This window comes from Mizuhopecten yessoensis, unplaced genomic scaffold (genome assembly GCF_002113885.1).
Source record: "Mizuhopecten yessoensis strain PY_sf001 unplaced genomic scaffold, ASM211388v2 scaffold10275, whole genome shotgun sequence".
Classification (NCBI taxonomy): domain Eukaryota; kingdom Metazoa; phylum Mollusca; class Bivalvia; order Pectinida; family Pectinidae; genus Mizuhopecten; species Mizuhopecten yessoensis.
In genome coordinates this window covers 3,491,130-3,507,819 of record NW_018408465.1, presented here as the reverse complement: position 1 = coordinate 3,507,819, position 16,690 = coordinate 3,491,130, and the positions used below count along the sequence as shown (strand labels likewise).

General features: G+C 36.1%; 2 protein-coding genes across 9 annotated transcripts in view; one reads left to right on the top strand and one right to left on the bottom strand.

Moving 5' to 3' along the window:
• Window positions 1-7,437, bottom strand: part of LOC110459908 (histone-lysine N-methyltransferase SETDB1-like) — a 64,537-nt gene extending 57,100 nt beyond the window's left edge. For 5 of the 8 annotated variants that reach the window (XM_021512398.1, XM_021512402.1, XM_021512403.1 and 2 more), the window contains exon 1: window positions 4,413-4,498. Coding sequence is in view for 1 of the 8 variants with exons in the window: in XM_021512405.1 (XP_021368080.1) it covers window positions 4,413-4,578 (166 nt within the window). In the remaining 7 variants the exon portion in view is untranslated. Of the gene's footprint in view, window positions 1-4,412; window positions 4,610-7,337 lie in introns of those variants that run through there. The other 3 variants (XM_021512405.1, XM_021512406.1, XM_021512399.1) reach the window with 3 other exon arrangements.
• A 254-nt stretch (window positions 7,438-7,691) lies between these two features.
• LOC110459983 (ATP-dependent RNA helicase DDX55-like) lies at window positions 7,692-16,361 on the top strand. Its single transcript, XM_021512651.1, has 5 exons — window positions 7,692-8,098; window positions 10,822-11,309; window positions 11,757-12,331; window positions 14,749-14,983; window positions 16,061-16,361. Exons 1-5 carry the CDS (start codon window positions 7,699-7,701, stop codon window positions 16,118-16,120), a joined length of 1,758 nt encoding a protein of 585 aa, XP_021368326.1. The 5' UTR covers window positions 7,692-7,698; the 3' UTR covers window positions 16,121-16,361.
• Window positions 16,362-16,690: the final 329 nt, after the last annotated feature.

Sequence of the window (16,690 nt, the reverse complement as noted above, 5' to 3'; positions counted from 1 at the left end):
CATCAGTTACAGTAGAGAGTAAAGGAACTACCAACTAGTGACCACATCAGTTACAGTAGAGAGTAAAGGAATTACCAACTAGTGACCACATCAGTTACTGAAGAGAGTATAGGAACTATCAACTAGTGACCACATCAGTTACTGAAGAGAGTAAAGGAACTACCAACTAGTCACTACATCAGTTACAGTAGAGAGTAAAGGAACTACCAACTAGTGACCACATCAGTTACTGAAGAGAGTATAGGAACTATCAACTAGTGATCACATCAGTTACTGAAGAGAGTAAAGGAACTATCAACTAGTGACCACATCTGTTACTGAAGAGAGTAAAGGAACTACCAACTAGTCACTACATCAGTTAATGTAAAGAGTAAAGGAACTACCAACTAGTGACCACATCAGTTACGATAGAGAGTAAAGGAACTACCAGCTAGTGACCACATCAGTTACTGTAGAGAGTAAATGAAATACCAACTAGTGACCACATCAGTTACTGAAGAGAGTATAGGAACTACCAACTAGTCACTACATCAGTTAATGTAAAGAGTAAAGGAACTACCAACTAGTGACCACATCTGTTACTGAAGAGAGTAAAGGAACTACCAACTAGAGACCACATCAGTTACTGTAGAGAGTAAAGGAGCTATCAACTAGCAACAACATCAGTTACTGAAGAGAGTAAAGAAACTACCAACTAGTGACCACATCATTTACTGTAGAGAGTAAATGAACTACCAACTAGTAACTACATCAGGTACTGAAGAGAGTAAAGGAACTACCAACTAGTGACGACATCAGTTACTGTAGAGAGTAAATGAACTACCAACTAGTGACCACATCAGTTACTGTAAAGAGTAAAGGAACTACCAACTAGTGACCACATCAGTTACGATAGAGAGTAAAGGAACTACCAACTAGTGACCACATCAGTTACTGTAGAGAGTAAAGGAACTATCAACTAGCAACAACATCAGTTACTGAAGAGAGTAAAGGAACTACCAACTAGCGACCACATCAGTTACGGTAGAGAGTAAAGGAACTACCAACTCGTCACTACATCAGTTACTGTAAAGAGTAAAGGAACTACCAGCTAGTGACCACATAAGTTACTGTAAAGAGAAAAGGAACTACCAACTAGTTACCACATCAGCTACTGTAGAGAGTAAAGGAACTATCAACTAGCAACAACATCAGTTACTGAAGAGAGCAAAGGAACTACCAACTAGTGACCACATCAGTTACCGTAAAGAGTAAAGGAACTACCAACTAGCGACCACATCAGTTACTGTAAAGAGTAAAGGAACTATCAACTAGTGGCCACATCAGTTACTGTAGAGAGAAAAGGAACTACCAACTAGTGACCACATCCGTTACTGTAAAGAGTAAAGGAACTACCAACTAGCGACCCCATCGGTTACTGTAGAGAGTAAAGGAACTATCCTCTAGTGACCACATCAGAGTCATTGTAGATAGTTAAGTACTATTGATGCACAGAAATGTACAAATATTTCATTATTTCCCACTTTTGTAATTTTCTAAGCGTTATCCAAAATTGGATTTAGAGAGTAAAGGAACTACCAACTAGCTACCACATCAGTTACTGTAGAGAGTAAGGGAACTATCAACTAGCAACAACATCAGTTACTGAAGAGAGTATAGGAACTATCAACTAGTGACCACATCAGTTACTGGAGAGAGTAAAGGAACTACCAACTAGCTACCACATCAGTTACTGTAGAGAGTAAATGAACTACCAACTAGTAACTACATCAGTTACTGTAGAGAGTAAAGTAACTACCAACTAGTGACCACATCAGTTACGATAGAGAGTAAAGGAACTACCAGCTAGTGACCACATCAGTTACTGTAGAGAGCAAAGGAACTATCAACTAGCAACAACATCAGTTACTGAAGAGAGTATAGGAACTATCAACTAGTGACCACATCAGTTACTGTAGAGAGTAAAGGAACTATCATCTAGTGACCACATCAGAGTCATTGTAGATAGTTAAGTACTATTGATGCACAGAAATGTACAAATATTTCATTATTTCCCACTTTTGTAATTTTCTAAGCGTTATCCAAAATTGGATTTCTATTAAGTAGTACTTTTAGTAGACTGGCCACCGCCTCTAGAGTATTGAATAATTAAGAAAACAACTTTAACCCTAAAAACTGTTCAAATGTGGATAAGGTTTGTAATTTGACTCTGGCCAAAGTCTAGGGCTAGCTAGGCTGCCTGTGAAACCACACTCAAGGAGCATTAATGGTCCTGATTACCACAGGCTGGTCATGCAACTTATCTGTTGTTACTCTCACTCCCTTGACACACTGGTTGAACTAGTAAATATTGGGCCTTGACATTGATATGATATATTTAGGTCTATTTTGTCATGTTTGTTAGGACATAATGTTGATGTTAACAGAATACATGCAATGATGTCATGTTTATTATGTTTGCATTTTTAACCACATTTTCATGCTTACTACTGGGTATAATAACTGATCCAAAAGGTAATCATACTCATAGCAGTTTCATTTATCATCAGAGTTTCATTTATCCTCAGCATTCTTGTAAGTACACAGCTTTTACATTCTGCTGAGAAAGGCTTTCAGCTTGATAATTCATCAAAGCTATCAATGGTGACACAACAACCACAGATGAAACCCCATAAAAGAGCAATGTTTACAGTTTATGAAAACTAGAGAGTAATCTCAAACTTCTAGCTTTTTCAACTTCCAGTTGGTGAACAAGATAAAACATCCTTTAATTTCCTACAAAGTAATTTTTGGCAACTCTTTCTTAGTTAGGTCAGTTTCTGAATAATTAAATCTTCTTAATGATTTGGTACTAGCTTCAAATGGCAAACCATTTGGGTTTTTACCCTTTAAATACAGATATCTGTATTTATTGCATAATTATAGATATCTGTATTTAAGACATCAATACAGATATCTGTATTTTAATTACAGATGTGTAATTTTGCAATGTTAAAATTTAAAATACAAATATCTACATTTCAAATAGATTTGTTTTGTTTTTTAAATACAGATGTGTCCATTTACAAATAAATACAGATATCTCTATTTAAAATGAAGATATCTTTATTTCAATTACGTACATCTGTATTCTGTCAATGAATGCAGATATCTGTCTTAAATGGGTGAAAACCCAAACAGCTTGCCATAGCTTCATCCATGTTCAGGACATATCCAACGTAATAAAAAACCAGGCCCTGGTATGTCTAGCCAAGACCATACTAACACAGCTTAAGAAAACCCCTCCTACCCAGTCCCCCCACTCCAACAACCACCTGTGAACCCAGGGTAATAAAACATCCCCTGGTCACATCCCAGCCATATCTTCATAACAGAATCAAATCAGCATGCTATTTGGTCTTGACATTTCTGCACTCACCACTATTCCAGGGAGTGCTTTTCCAGATTTGACCAGACCCTAAGTTCTAAATGCAGCCGAGAAATTCTTCATAAAAACTTGGGGGCTGGTAGCCAGTCTATACTTTAAACCAAAGGCAATCAATGCTGGTTTGAGGGAGACCCCTTGAGGAAAATCATTTGTTTGTTTACATGCATATATATAGACTGAAGAAAAGAAAACAATCTATATTGCAGGTTTGTTGTTTATCTATATTTTCCAACATCTTTTTGAAATCAAGGTTTTTGTTTGATGTAGCAGCGAAATAGTGCAAATCATTTCATAAAATTACAAAAGACAGCCCCGTCTGAAATATCTATAGATACACATTGACTCCGATATATACGACCACATTTTTACAACATCAGAATCTTCAAAACTATAAAATGCAATATAAAACTCCTTCTAGTGCATATAAATACACATATAGCTAAGATTTATACATTGGAAAGCAAACCAGCACAATAATTAAAAGCAAAGAAGAGCAAGACAGACAGCTCATACAGATGTAGCTAGCTAGCAGCAGGTGATCAGATCAGTCTTCATAATTGACCTTGAGGCCTTGAGTGCGAGCTGTACTATCAGACTATAAATCAGTGCTGTTATATGAAAACATGTTAGTCTTGAAATATAATTTTCCTCAGAGACTGCATCTTTGATTAAAGTATAAAACCTGATGTTATTGATTTCAATTTTTTTCTGAGTTCCAACATTTTATCAAGTTGTTTGTATTACAATCCCACTTATATTTATGATTGAAGATTTTCAAAGACCGTTATGTTTACAACAGCACCAGTCATGTGTATGGAAATCTCTGCATCCCAAGTAACATTATACTGACAAATATTTTAGGCCAAAAAATGAATTGAGGACTGGAATTTCTGATTTCCACTAGTGTCTGGATGCATTGGTGAAAACTGATCGGAAAGGGTACGCAAAGCAGACGGTCACATATAAAAATGTGCTTTGGACTCACCAGCATCTTCTGTCTTCACACAACTGTCATTTAGAACACGACAGGCTTCATCTTCCTTCACTTCTAGAATACTTTCTGCTTTCTCATCCTCCATTTTCTTTTTAGATTGTTGACTTTCGGATGTGAACCATGATGACTTTCTTTTGGTCTTTTTACGGGCAACCATTTTACTTACAGCATGACGATAGAAGAACCCCCTGTACAATGCATAGACAGTTACCATTCTTAAACACAAGTTAGAATGGTCACAAATTCTTCCTATAGTCATTAGTATATATATATATATACAAACACATAATCATCAGACAGAAGTGTTCTGTCTGAATTCTTCTTGATTCTGTCTATCGATGATAATGATTATTTGAAAGGAATTGTGCAGAAGAACTGAGCGAGATAAGCATAATGCTACTTACTGCCATTCTTGCCAACTTTCCATATTTTGGACAGAAATCACGATTTTTAACCTTAAAATTGAGCATTTTCAACCGGTGTCAGTGAATTTGTTGAATTATTGATAATTTCTAAGTTCAGATGCTTTCATCTGAAAGAGGAGCTCAAAAGATGTTCCGGTATGTACTTGGAGTTAAGCTCTAGTGTACGACTGCGTGGACATACAGAATGAGACAATGTAGGAGAGATCTGCTGCCTGTTGGAAATTGTGTGTTGGTGGTTGTGTCTTGAGTTGGCAGGGAGGAAACTGATGGAGTTATTGTGACTAGTAAGTTGACTGTTTTGTAGAGTAAAATAACTTTTTGGGGGTCTGTTTGTTTGTAATAAAGGTCATATTGCAGTTGCTTTATCATGCCTGACACCAAGCTATTGTTGTGGTATCTGCTGTTTGCTTTTTACTGGGTATGTCAATAATTTGGCCGCTGAAATCTGAAATATGCTAATCTAAAGCATGCATGATAAAAGACATATATACAAAATGGTATAATGATATCAATACATACATGTATAATATTGTTATTAAACCTTTATGGATGAGTTCTAACTACTTGTATTGCTATTTGTGATTAGATTAAAGAGTGATACCAAACACCAGTCTGTTAGTCAGAGTCTAGTAAAAATGTAAGGAAGATCAGTAACATGTCCTGCAGATTACAAATCCCATCCTCCACTCAAGTAAATGTTATAAGTTTCTAATCTGACCCCTACCCTGTCATTACACATATATATTCCACGAAAAGAATAATTGGCTGACTTGTTGGTAGTAGTTTCTACCATTTTTATGAACATGTAGCTTGAGAAATGTATCCAGACTCCATGTTTTTTTTGTATAAATGCACACACAAAACCCTTGTATTGAACATTTTTTTGGAGATGAACAGTCCCAGCAATGTTTAAAATTTTCCATTTTCAAATCTATTATGCAATGGTTCATCTTTATAAATTTGGATATGGTTTGTCCATCATATTACAATGTATATTGGTAAATTATGGTTTGGAACAAGTAATTTTTCAACTCCTTCCAGAAAACCATTTCAAAAGTGAGGGAAAATCAGAAGGTATTTTGAAGTTAAGATTCATGTTTATTTTTCTTTTCTAACCAGGCCGGCCACAATCTTTCTTAAGGTTGAATTATTCCATGAAAAAGAATCTTGCAAGAAATACTGCCTGCTAAAAAGGTCACCAAACTTATAGTCCAGGCCGAAATTGTTACACTTACATCTATATAATTAAAATACATTTAAAAAAAAAAAAAAAAAAAACCCCAAAAANAAAGCTCTTGGCACCCACATCATAAGATCTTAATAACTTCTATGTAATTGTTCAATTGCTATTTTCCCTTTATATTACTTCTTTTTTATTATCTGTTGGATTTATGGTCTTGTTAAATAGTAAATGCATCTTACAGTTACTTTTCATCTAATTTAGAGAGTGTCCTTTCAAAAGGAGGTTTATTGTTTACTTTCTGAAAAATAGCAAAAACAAATTTGAACTGTCCAAATCCAATATGGTTAAGTGGCAGCCATCTGTTCAGCGTTTTTTTTAAAAATAGCAATAACAATCTTGAACTGATAAATAGAAGATGGCTATCTGACAGTCATCTTGGGATTTTTTCACTCAGTCCAAAAAAAAAACAAGCAAAACTATGCACCAATGGGAACCCTCATACAAAATTTGAGAAAGATATGTCAAGAGCTTCTTGAGAAATAGTGATACAAATCTTGAACTCCCCCTCTGCATTAAAGCCACTCTGGTCTATGTGTGGAGTATAACATATAGAACTCTCAAAATACAAGATGGCCACCATGCAGCCATCTTGTATTTTTGTGATAAGTCTCAAAATGAAACATGCACAACTGTGGACCAAGGGGAACTTCCATTCTAAAAGTTGGAAAATATCTCTCCTGAACTTTTTTGAGGAATGGAAATAACAAGAATTGTTTAATTAAGGACAGAGAGAAAACAGACAAAAGAGTGATTTGTTCAGTGGGCTAAATTCTTGATTAAATTTATTGATGATCATGACTTAAATTTCCAGTGCATCGCATAAAGCTTTTCAGCATACAGTTTTTTTCTTCAGAAAATTCAATTATAATGTATCCAAATATTTACTGTACCGGTTCTATGCCGTTCTATGTACATTATATTCCGCGGTGTTCAAAGGGACACTACTCTCGATTTCCCGTAAAATTTAGCCCGTTCAACATTTTACAATCTATTCTTCAATACATATCGGTACTGCTACCTCATCATCTTTCAAAAATGAAAATATTGTACATAATAATTTCATCTATGAAGAAATAACCTACCAAACATTAAACTTAAATTTAACATTTCTTAAGTTTGAACATCAAATGAAAAAACAGATCCAACAAAGCGTGCCTTGCCGGTCCTGGTGCAAACAAATAAGTGGAGTAACGATCACGTTGCATTTGAAATTTCATAATTTATCAAAATGCAACGACTTAAACTTACGTAAAGGTACCTGACAAAATCCACCTGGTATTTACTTCTTAGATTGACGAGCTGAATGCTCTGCAGCGGATGAAGTGGAAGCCTCCAAACAAAGCCGAGCTCTTCATTTTGAAGGTAATAAAATAGTAGCCCCAAAATTAAAATAATCTTTCAGAATTAGTTTCATACAGGAATAAATTCAAATCCGTTTTAAAAATAATCTACAGCATTGCTATAGATCCAAACTATCATTACATAAAATATATGATATGTTTGTGATACCAGGTATCAGTCTTTGGGAACAATTAGTTAATAATTCTACGATACTTTCATAACTATATTCCATTTCGTAATATTTATTGACTGTCTAGCAATAACAAACATGGAACCCACGTGGGAAGATTTGCCTGTTACACTTTGTAATACTACCCTTATATCATTGGATCAACTCAATTTTTCCAAAGCTACACCCGTTCAGGCGGCATGTATACCATTATTCATAGGTAACAAGGACGTGGCAGCTGAGGCAGTGACTGGAAGTGGCAAAACTTTAGCATTCCTTATTCCTATTCTTGAGAAGCTTGACAAACACATGCAAGAAACGGGAAAATTGAAGAAGCAGGAGATATTTTCTATTATTCTAACACCTACAAGAGAACTAGCTTTCCAAATCAAGGAGGTCCTTGATCATTTTCTTGAACTTCATGATGGTGTCGTTTCTATTTTGTTTATTGGAGGCGAAAATCCACATAATGATATCAATAAATTCAAAACAAATGGAGGTGAGGTTACAACATTGTAAACATTGCAATACCAATGATTATCAAACGTTTAGAAAACAATTCATCCCTTATTCTGCAATCCATGATATGTTGCGTAATCCTTTACGCGTCACAGAGAAATACTGTGTCGTAGTAACATCTCGTAATTATAAATAATTAGCTCACTGTAGCTATATAATAAAAGTTACCCATGCACTAATAGTCACTATCATAGAAATGACAAGATTATGTTGTAGTTATAACAAATCGTTGTGTTAATTACAACTGAATTATGTTGTTATTAAAGTAACTGGATTGAGTTGACCATTGACTGCCTGTGAGTTTTGGAGGTTTCACTTCCCTGTTATTAATCTTTTCCTACAAATGTATAAGTGAGCTTATACCATGGTATTGGTGTCTGTAAGTCCATACATCTGTTTGTCCATCAACATCTGTCTGGCGTTACGAATACCAACTTTTCCTTAACATAGTTGTAGACGCCAATGGTAAGCTTATAGAAGGCTCGTTTTGAATCCGATTTTGAAACGACTTCATCTGAAGATTGACATGATATTTGACTGGTAGTTTTCTGAGCCTGACAAATTTTGTGAATAAAATGACCTTGACCTAATAAAGTCACAGGGGTCAAATAGTCAACAACTTCTTCTAAAGAACCGAAAGCTAAAGGCATACAGTCATGATATTTGGCTGGTATAGTAGCTTCCTTTCCTTTCAAGGCCATGGAGGTTAAAAACTACAAAGAATGATCATGAATGACTTTGATCCACTTTCAAAGTCACAGAGGTCAAATGCATTGAAAAGGTGTTTTTAAAATTGTGCTCAAAAAGGACAACCCCAATATCATATCCTGAAAACATTTAGTATTTGTGTGAATTTTATGAAGTCCTTCAACTTGCTTTTACTCGTAATTCTTCAGTAGATGTTTCACATCATTTAACTAACTGTATAAAAGATTTAAAGAAAGTACAAAAAACTTGTTATTAGTTATACAAGTGTAAATATTACCGAAAATAAACTGTTAAAAGTTTAATGACTCATCAAATAATATGCAGTCAAACCACTCTGATGATTAGGCGTGTGAGTCCCCACAAGTGTGCTAATACATGTAGGTAAATTAATAACATAAATATAAGTAGTATTAGTTTGCTCTGTTGAACATGGCTATACATATATACATCCTTGGTTAGAACCTTAGAAAACGCCTTTAAATGACCTTAGATGTTGATAGGATGTTAAACATTGTAAAACCAAAACCAAACCTTAGAATATGTAACAAAAAAAAGAGTTAAAAATTTATATGTTGTGCTGATTAGGTAGAAAACAGTATTTTTCCCTTTTCATAATGGTTCTAATAACTCAGAAATGTCATGCTGTTCTTAGCTCACCCGAAAGGCCTAGGGTGATGATAAAGGGCCTGAAGCATGCTCGGATGAAGGGCTACCAAGTTTGTTCAAATGAATGACCTTGACTTATATTCAAGGTCACAAAGGTTGAGTATGTTTAAGCCTAGGGTGATGCTATTTGGATAGTAGCATGCTGTGATGAAGGGCTACAAACTTTGTTAAATGAATGACCTTCATCTTTGTTCAAGGTCACAGGGGTCAAATATGTTTTAAACCTTTAAACAACTTCTTCTGAATAACCAAGAGGCCTAGAACAATGCCAGTAACATGCTGGGATAAAGAACTACCAAGTTTGTTCAAATGAATGACATTGACTTATATTCAAGGTCACAGAGGTCAAATATGTTAAAAACCTGTAAAACAACTCCTTCTGAATAACCAAGAGGCCTAGGATGATGATGATATTTGGCCTGTAGCATGCTTGAATAAAGGACTACCGAGTTTGTCCAAATGAAAAACACTTTTAACAACTTCTTCTGAATAACCCAAGAGGTATAAGGTGATGATATTTTGCCAGTAACATGCTCGGATGAAGGGCTACCAAGTTTGTTCAAATGAATGACCTTGACTTATATTCAAGGTCACAAAGGTTGAATATGTTTAAGCCTAGGGTGATGCTATTTGGATAGTAGCATGCTGTGATGAAGGGCTACAAACTTTGTTAAATGAATGACCTTCATCTTTGTTCAAGGTCACAGGGGTCAAATATGTTTTAAACCTTTAAACAACTTCTTCTGAATAACCAAGAGGCCTAGAACAATGCCAGTAACATGCTGGGATAAAGAACTACCAAGTTTGTTCAAATGAATGACCTTGACATATATTCAGGGTCACAGGGGTCAAATATGTTAAAAACTTTTAAATGACTTCTTAATAAGCAAAAGGCCAAGGGTGATGATATTTGGCCATTAACATGCTGGGATGAAGGACTACCAAGTGTTTAAATCTTTAAATGATATTTTGCCAGAAGCATGCTGGGTTGGAAGACTACAAACTCTGTTCAACCTAATGTCCTTGTTCGACATTCAAGGTCACAGGCGTCATTTGTTTAAATCTTTTATTAGGTTCTTATGAATCAAACACTGATGTTCTGCCTGTATCTGTATTTTAGTCCACTTTTCAGATTACAAGTGTGAGATTCATACCAGGTGAGCAATGCAGGACCACTGGGCCTCTTGTTTGAAGGTACAATCCCTGTTACATAGCCAGGAACTTCATCAAAATTTTGTTGACTTTCATATATGATATGTTTCTTTATGAGCACAAAAAATATTCAGAACTAGTACATGTGTCATTAATGTTCTTTCTTGTGTGTTGCAGGTCACATAGTAGTTGCCACTCCTGGGCGATTTGAGTCATTGTTAGAGAAAAAATGGGACGAATGCAATCTTGCGGCAAGTGTCAAATCTCTAGAAATTCTTGTGTTGGACGAAGCAGATCGCCTGTTAGAAATGGGTTTTGAAGCTAGTATCAACACAATTCTAAGTTTTCTACCGAAACAACGTCGTACAGGGTTGTTTTCTGCCACCCAGACAGATGAGGTTGAAAAACTCATACGTGCTGGCATGAGGAATCCTGTTCGGATTAACGTGAAGGAGAAGAGAGACAATTCTGACCTCAGTGCCGCAAGGAGAACGCCCGCCTCTCTAGAAAACCAGTACATGGTATTGGACAGTGATGAGAAGTTTAACCAACTCATCCATTTCTTACACATTAACAAAAAGCTCAAAATATTGGTGTTTTTCAGCACATGTGCAAGTGTTGACTATTTTTCGAAAAGCATACAGCATATCCTGAAACAGCATCAGGTAAGTTTGTAGTTGCGTATATCTCCTTTCAGTTGCATGATCCCAGTTATTGACAGGTCATGTCAGATCACTTCTTTATGCCAGTACTTTTCATGGAGTAAAACGTTACAAAAGAGTGTAATTTATACACAAACTCAACTTCTGAGGGTCAGAGTATTGAAAAAAAAAGAAATTGTAAGTTGGAATCTAAATTGTTGAACCGTCTAAGCTTCAATAGAAAAACATTGTCATGCACAATGGGAAATCATTGGATGATGTCTCCTAACTGTTCACAGCTCCTGACCTCTTCATGCCGAGAGATAATAATTATTGAGATGCATAATTATTTTGCATTATTTTATGATCATTATGAATACTTTTTAAACTAAATATTAAAGGTTTAATTGAGTTTCTAGATAGACTTTCTAAAATCACCAGTTTTATTTATTTTTCCAATTTTGTTTTCAGGTCCTTTCTATACATGGCAAAATGAAGAAAAAGAGGAACAAGATATTCTCAAGATTCCGGACCCTGGAAAGTGGTGTGTTATTGTGTACAGATGTAATGGCAAGAGGAGTGGACATTCCAGAGATGGACTGGGTTGTCCAGTACGATCCGCCCAGCTCTGCTAACTCCTTTATCCACAGGTGTGGACGTACAGCAAGGATCGGCAACAAGGGGACGGCTCTTATCTTCTTGTTACCAACGGAAGATGCCTATGTCAAATTCATTGAAATCAATCAGAAAGCACCTCTACAGATGATAGAAAAAGCAGACGATGTTCAGAATCACCTTCCAAAGCTTCAGAAAATGTCTATCAAAGACCGGTCCATGATGGACAAGGCAGCCAGGGCATATGTGTCATTTGTGCAGTATTATGTCAAACATGAATGCAGCATGATCTTCCGAGTGAAGGACCTAGACTTCGGTAGACTAGCGACAGGGTTTGGACTGGTACGTGTCCCTAAAATGCCAGAGTTGAAAGGAAAGGTGCTAACAAACTTTGTTGCCCCGGACATTGACTGGGCCACCATACCTTACAAGTTAGTATTCTGTCATCTTTAATAATAGTAATATACAGCATTTGATGTAGTGCCCTATCTAGCTAACATATAAGCCACTCTAAAGCACTTTACAGTAAATAGATGTACAATAAATACAATTAGCATATACATTAATCAATACAATTTTGAGGAATTCACAGGAGCTGCCTTATCGGGCACTAACTACCGGTCCTATGCCACCAGGCTAATATCTCCCTATTTGTGTATGCCTGTGTGTGTGCTGGAGATGTAATGTAATAGGGAGACTTATTCAGTTACCTGGTAGAATATTCGTATATGTTGGGGAGATTTCAGTAGCCTTGGGAAGCACATACTGTTAAAAGAACTTTAAGAACCTAATCTACTACGAGTGTTTTCAAACATAATGAAAACCACTCATAAGTATATTCAAAGATCATTTTGCAAACTGCATTTGAAAAGTTGTATAAAAATGACTATTTATGTTATAACAAATTTCCCCAAACTTTCGTAGGTAATAAAATAATACATTCAATTTTTAGCTCACCTGGCCCGAAGGGCCAAGTGAGCTTATGGCATGGTGCGTCGTCCGGCGTCCGTCCGGCGTCAACTTTTTACTTTAAACAACTTCTTCTCAGTAACCAAAAGGCCTAGGGTGATGATATTTGGCCAGAAGCATGCTTTGATGAAGGGCTACCAAGTTTGTTCAAATAAATGACCTTCATCAATTTTCAAGGTCACAGGGGTCAAATATGTAAAAATCTTTAATCAACTTCTTCTGAATAACCAAGAGGCCTAGGATGATGATATTTGGCCAGTAACATGCTGGGATGAAGGGCTACCAAGTTTGTTCAAATAAATGACCTTGACTTATATTCAAGGTCACAGGGGTCAAATATGTTAAAAACCTTTCAACAACTTCTTCTGAACAACTGAGAGACCTAGGGTGATGTCATTTGGCCAGTAAAATGCTGTGATGAAGGGCTACCAAGTTTGTTCAAATAAATGACCTTCATCCATTTTCAAGGTCACAAGGGGCAAATATGTTAAAATCTTTATACATCTTCTTCTGAATAACCAAGAGGCATAGGATGATGATATTTGGCCAGTAACATGCTGGGATGAAGGGCTACCAAGTTTGTTCAAATAAACGACCTTGACTTATATTCAAGGTCACAGGGGTCAAATATGTTTAAAACATTTAAACATCTTCTTCTGAATAACCAATAGGCCTAGGGTGATGATATTTGGCCAGTAACATGCTGGGATTAAGGGCTACCAAGTTTGTTCAAATACATGACCTTGACCTATATTCAAGGTCACAGAGGGCAAATATGTTAAAACATTTAAACATCTTCTTCTGAATAACCAATAGGCCTAGGGTGATGATATTTGGCCAGTAACATGCTTGGATGAAGGGCTACCAAGTTTGTTCAAATAAATGACCTTCATCCATTTTCAAGGTCACATGGGTCAAATATGTTAAAATATTTATACAACTTCTAACGAATAAACCAAGAGGCATAGGATGATGATATTTGGCCAGTAACATGCTGGGATGAAGGGCTACCAAGTTTGTTCAAATAAATGACCTTGACTTATATTCAAGGTCACAGAGGGCAAATATGTTTATAACATTTAAACAACTTCTTCTGAATAACCAATAGGCCTAGCGTGATGATATTTGGCTAGTAGCATGCTGGGATGAAGAGCTACAAAAGTTTGTTCAAATGAATGACCTTCATCTTTTTTCAAGGTCACAGGGGTCAAATTTGTTTTTAACCTTTAAACAACTTCTTCTGAATAACCAAGAGGCCTAGTATAATGCCAGTAACATGCTGGAATGAAGGACTACCAAGTTTGTTCAAATGAATGACCTTGACATATATATTTAAGGTCACAGGGGTCAAATATGTTTAAAACCATTGAATGACTTCTTCTTAATAAGCAAAAGGCCAAGAATGATGATACTTGGCCATTAACATGCTGGGATGAAGGACTACCAGGTGAATGACCTTCACCCATATTCAAGGTCATAGTGGTCAACATATGTTTAAATCTTTAAATGATTTGTTCTATATAACCAAAAGGTCCAGGGTAATGATATTTTGCCAGATGCATGCTGTGTTGGAAGACTATAAACTCTGTTCAACCTAATGTCCATGTTCGACATTCAAGGACACAGGCGCCATATGTTTAAATCCTTCAATAGGTTCTTATGAATCAAACACTGATATTTTGCCTGTAGCTGTATTTTAGTCCACTTTTAAGATTACAGGTGTGAGATTAATACCAGGTGAGCGATGCAGGCCCATTGGGCCTCTTGTTACAATGAAAGCTTTTAGAGGGTACCTATAAATAGATTTATACATTTTCTGTCAACAAAATCAAACATTACATAGATAATAATCATGTGATACTCATGTTTCTAACCGCAGAGATAAAGCAAAAGAGAAAGCGAGACAGGAGCAGCTGAATAGTGGAGAAAGTGTGAAAAAAGGAAAACAGAAGAAGCATTTGGAGACCAAGTCCTGGTCTCAACACAAAGATCGCAAAGACAAGAAAAAGAAACGCAAGGAAAAAACAAACAAACGCAAGCTGGAGATATCAGAGGAAGACATGGACGATATTGACAAGGACTTGAAGTTGATGAAAAAACTAAAAAAGGGAAAGGTATAATAGAAAATTCATATTGTTAAACACTGGTTCCAAAGGGAAAGCTAAAAAAAATACTGTTACACTTGTAAAAATGGTGAGTGTTTACATTCAAAATTGAGCCTTATTAATCCAGGGAGTTGTGAACTCTCCAGCAAGTGATTTAGGACACAACTTTGCCTTTTCTATTTCACATGCACGGAAAAAGAGACAGGGGTGCAGCACCAGAATCAGGTGGTTTGTCTGTAGACACAATTGTTTTCTGGACTACTCTTCCTAAAATACTGCAAAAAGACTGATGAAACTTTGCACACATCTTGCCTTTCACATCCTTTATATATATATATAAGTGATCGTCATGTTGATTTCATTAAGATAAAGGAGTTATAACCCTTTTATTTAGCTTTACAAAGTTTTGCCCAGTACATGTACCACACTATCAGATGGATTTCAATGAAACTGACATCTTACCCATCCATTGTGTTTAAGTCATTAGTGAGTACCTGGCTGAAGTTGTGAAGTACCAGGTAGGTGGTCACAAGGGCTGTTTGATATGGACCCATGTATGTGTACTCTCCATGTTGGTTCAGTACCTTTCTGGCCTTTGACATTACTGTTATCTTCTTGGTCGTTTCGGTTTATGAAACATTTTAAACAAACTGTTTTACCAAACTGTTAAAAAATCATTTTTTGCAGATTATAAGAAAGTATTTTCTATGCTTACCTTTCCATTTGGTGACAAATGCAAATTAGAACCTATTCAGGAATTTTTGTTGAAAGTTGGAATTTGCACCACAGCATAACTGGTCTCAAAAAGTAGGATTGAAAGACCTGAATACTTTCTGATTGGAAAACATCCAACTGAAATGCTTTTTTGTGATATGCTTTGATAACAACATTTGAGTTGGTTGGCTAACATTTCTTCAGGGGACATTACCAAGAGTTATATGTCCTCTGAAAAAATTTGTGGTAGACTTGTATGTGGTAACTCTCGGTAGTCACACATAACCACAGCTAATGCAACTTTTCTGAGAAAAAAATTGCTTTAGTCATGTTAAGCCTGTTACATATGGAAAAAAACTTTATGTGTTTCAGATATCAAAGGAGGATTTTGACAAAGAGTTTGCAGATGACAGTGGCTCGGAAGAGAGTTGACTTGACATGTGATCCTGTACTAACATTGTGCAATTAAGAAATACGTTATTGACATCGTTAATTGTCCCTGCTGTGACATTTTGATCATTATTGTGCTCTGTGGTAACAATTATCAGCAATTTGATATAAGCTTTTTGTCCAGTAAAAACAATGCTCCAACTTATTATGGTTTTCTGAACTTAAACATTTCTTATTTTAAAGTTGATAGGATTTGTAGTTAAGTACGTACATAGCATTTTTAGGTCACCTGAGACAAAGTCTCAAGTGACCTATTGCGATCGCCTTTTGTCCGTCGTCGTCCGTCGTCCGTCGTGCGTCCGTCAACAATTTACATTTTCGACTTCTTCTCCAAAACCCCTGAACCAATTTCAATGAAATTTTGCAGGGACCTTCCATGGACAAAGGTCAACAAAATTAGTTGCCGGTTTAGTCCTAAGCCCCCAGGGGCCTGAGGGGCGGGGCCAAAAAGGGTCAAATTGACTAAAATTTCAAAAATCTTCTTCTCCAAAACCCCTGAACCAATTTCAATGAAATTTTGCAGGGACCTTCCATGGACAAAGGTCAACAAAA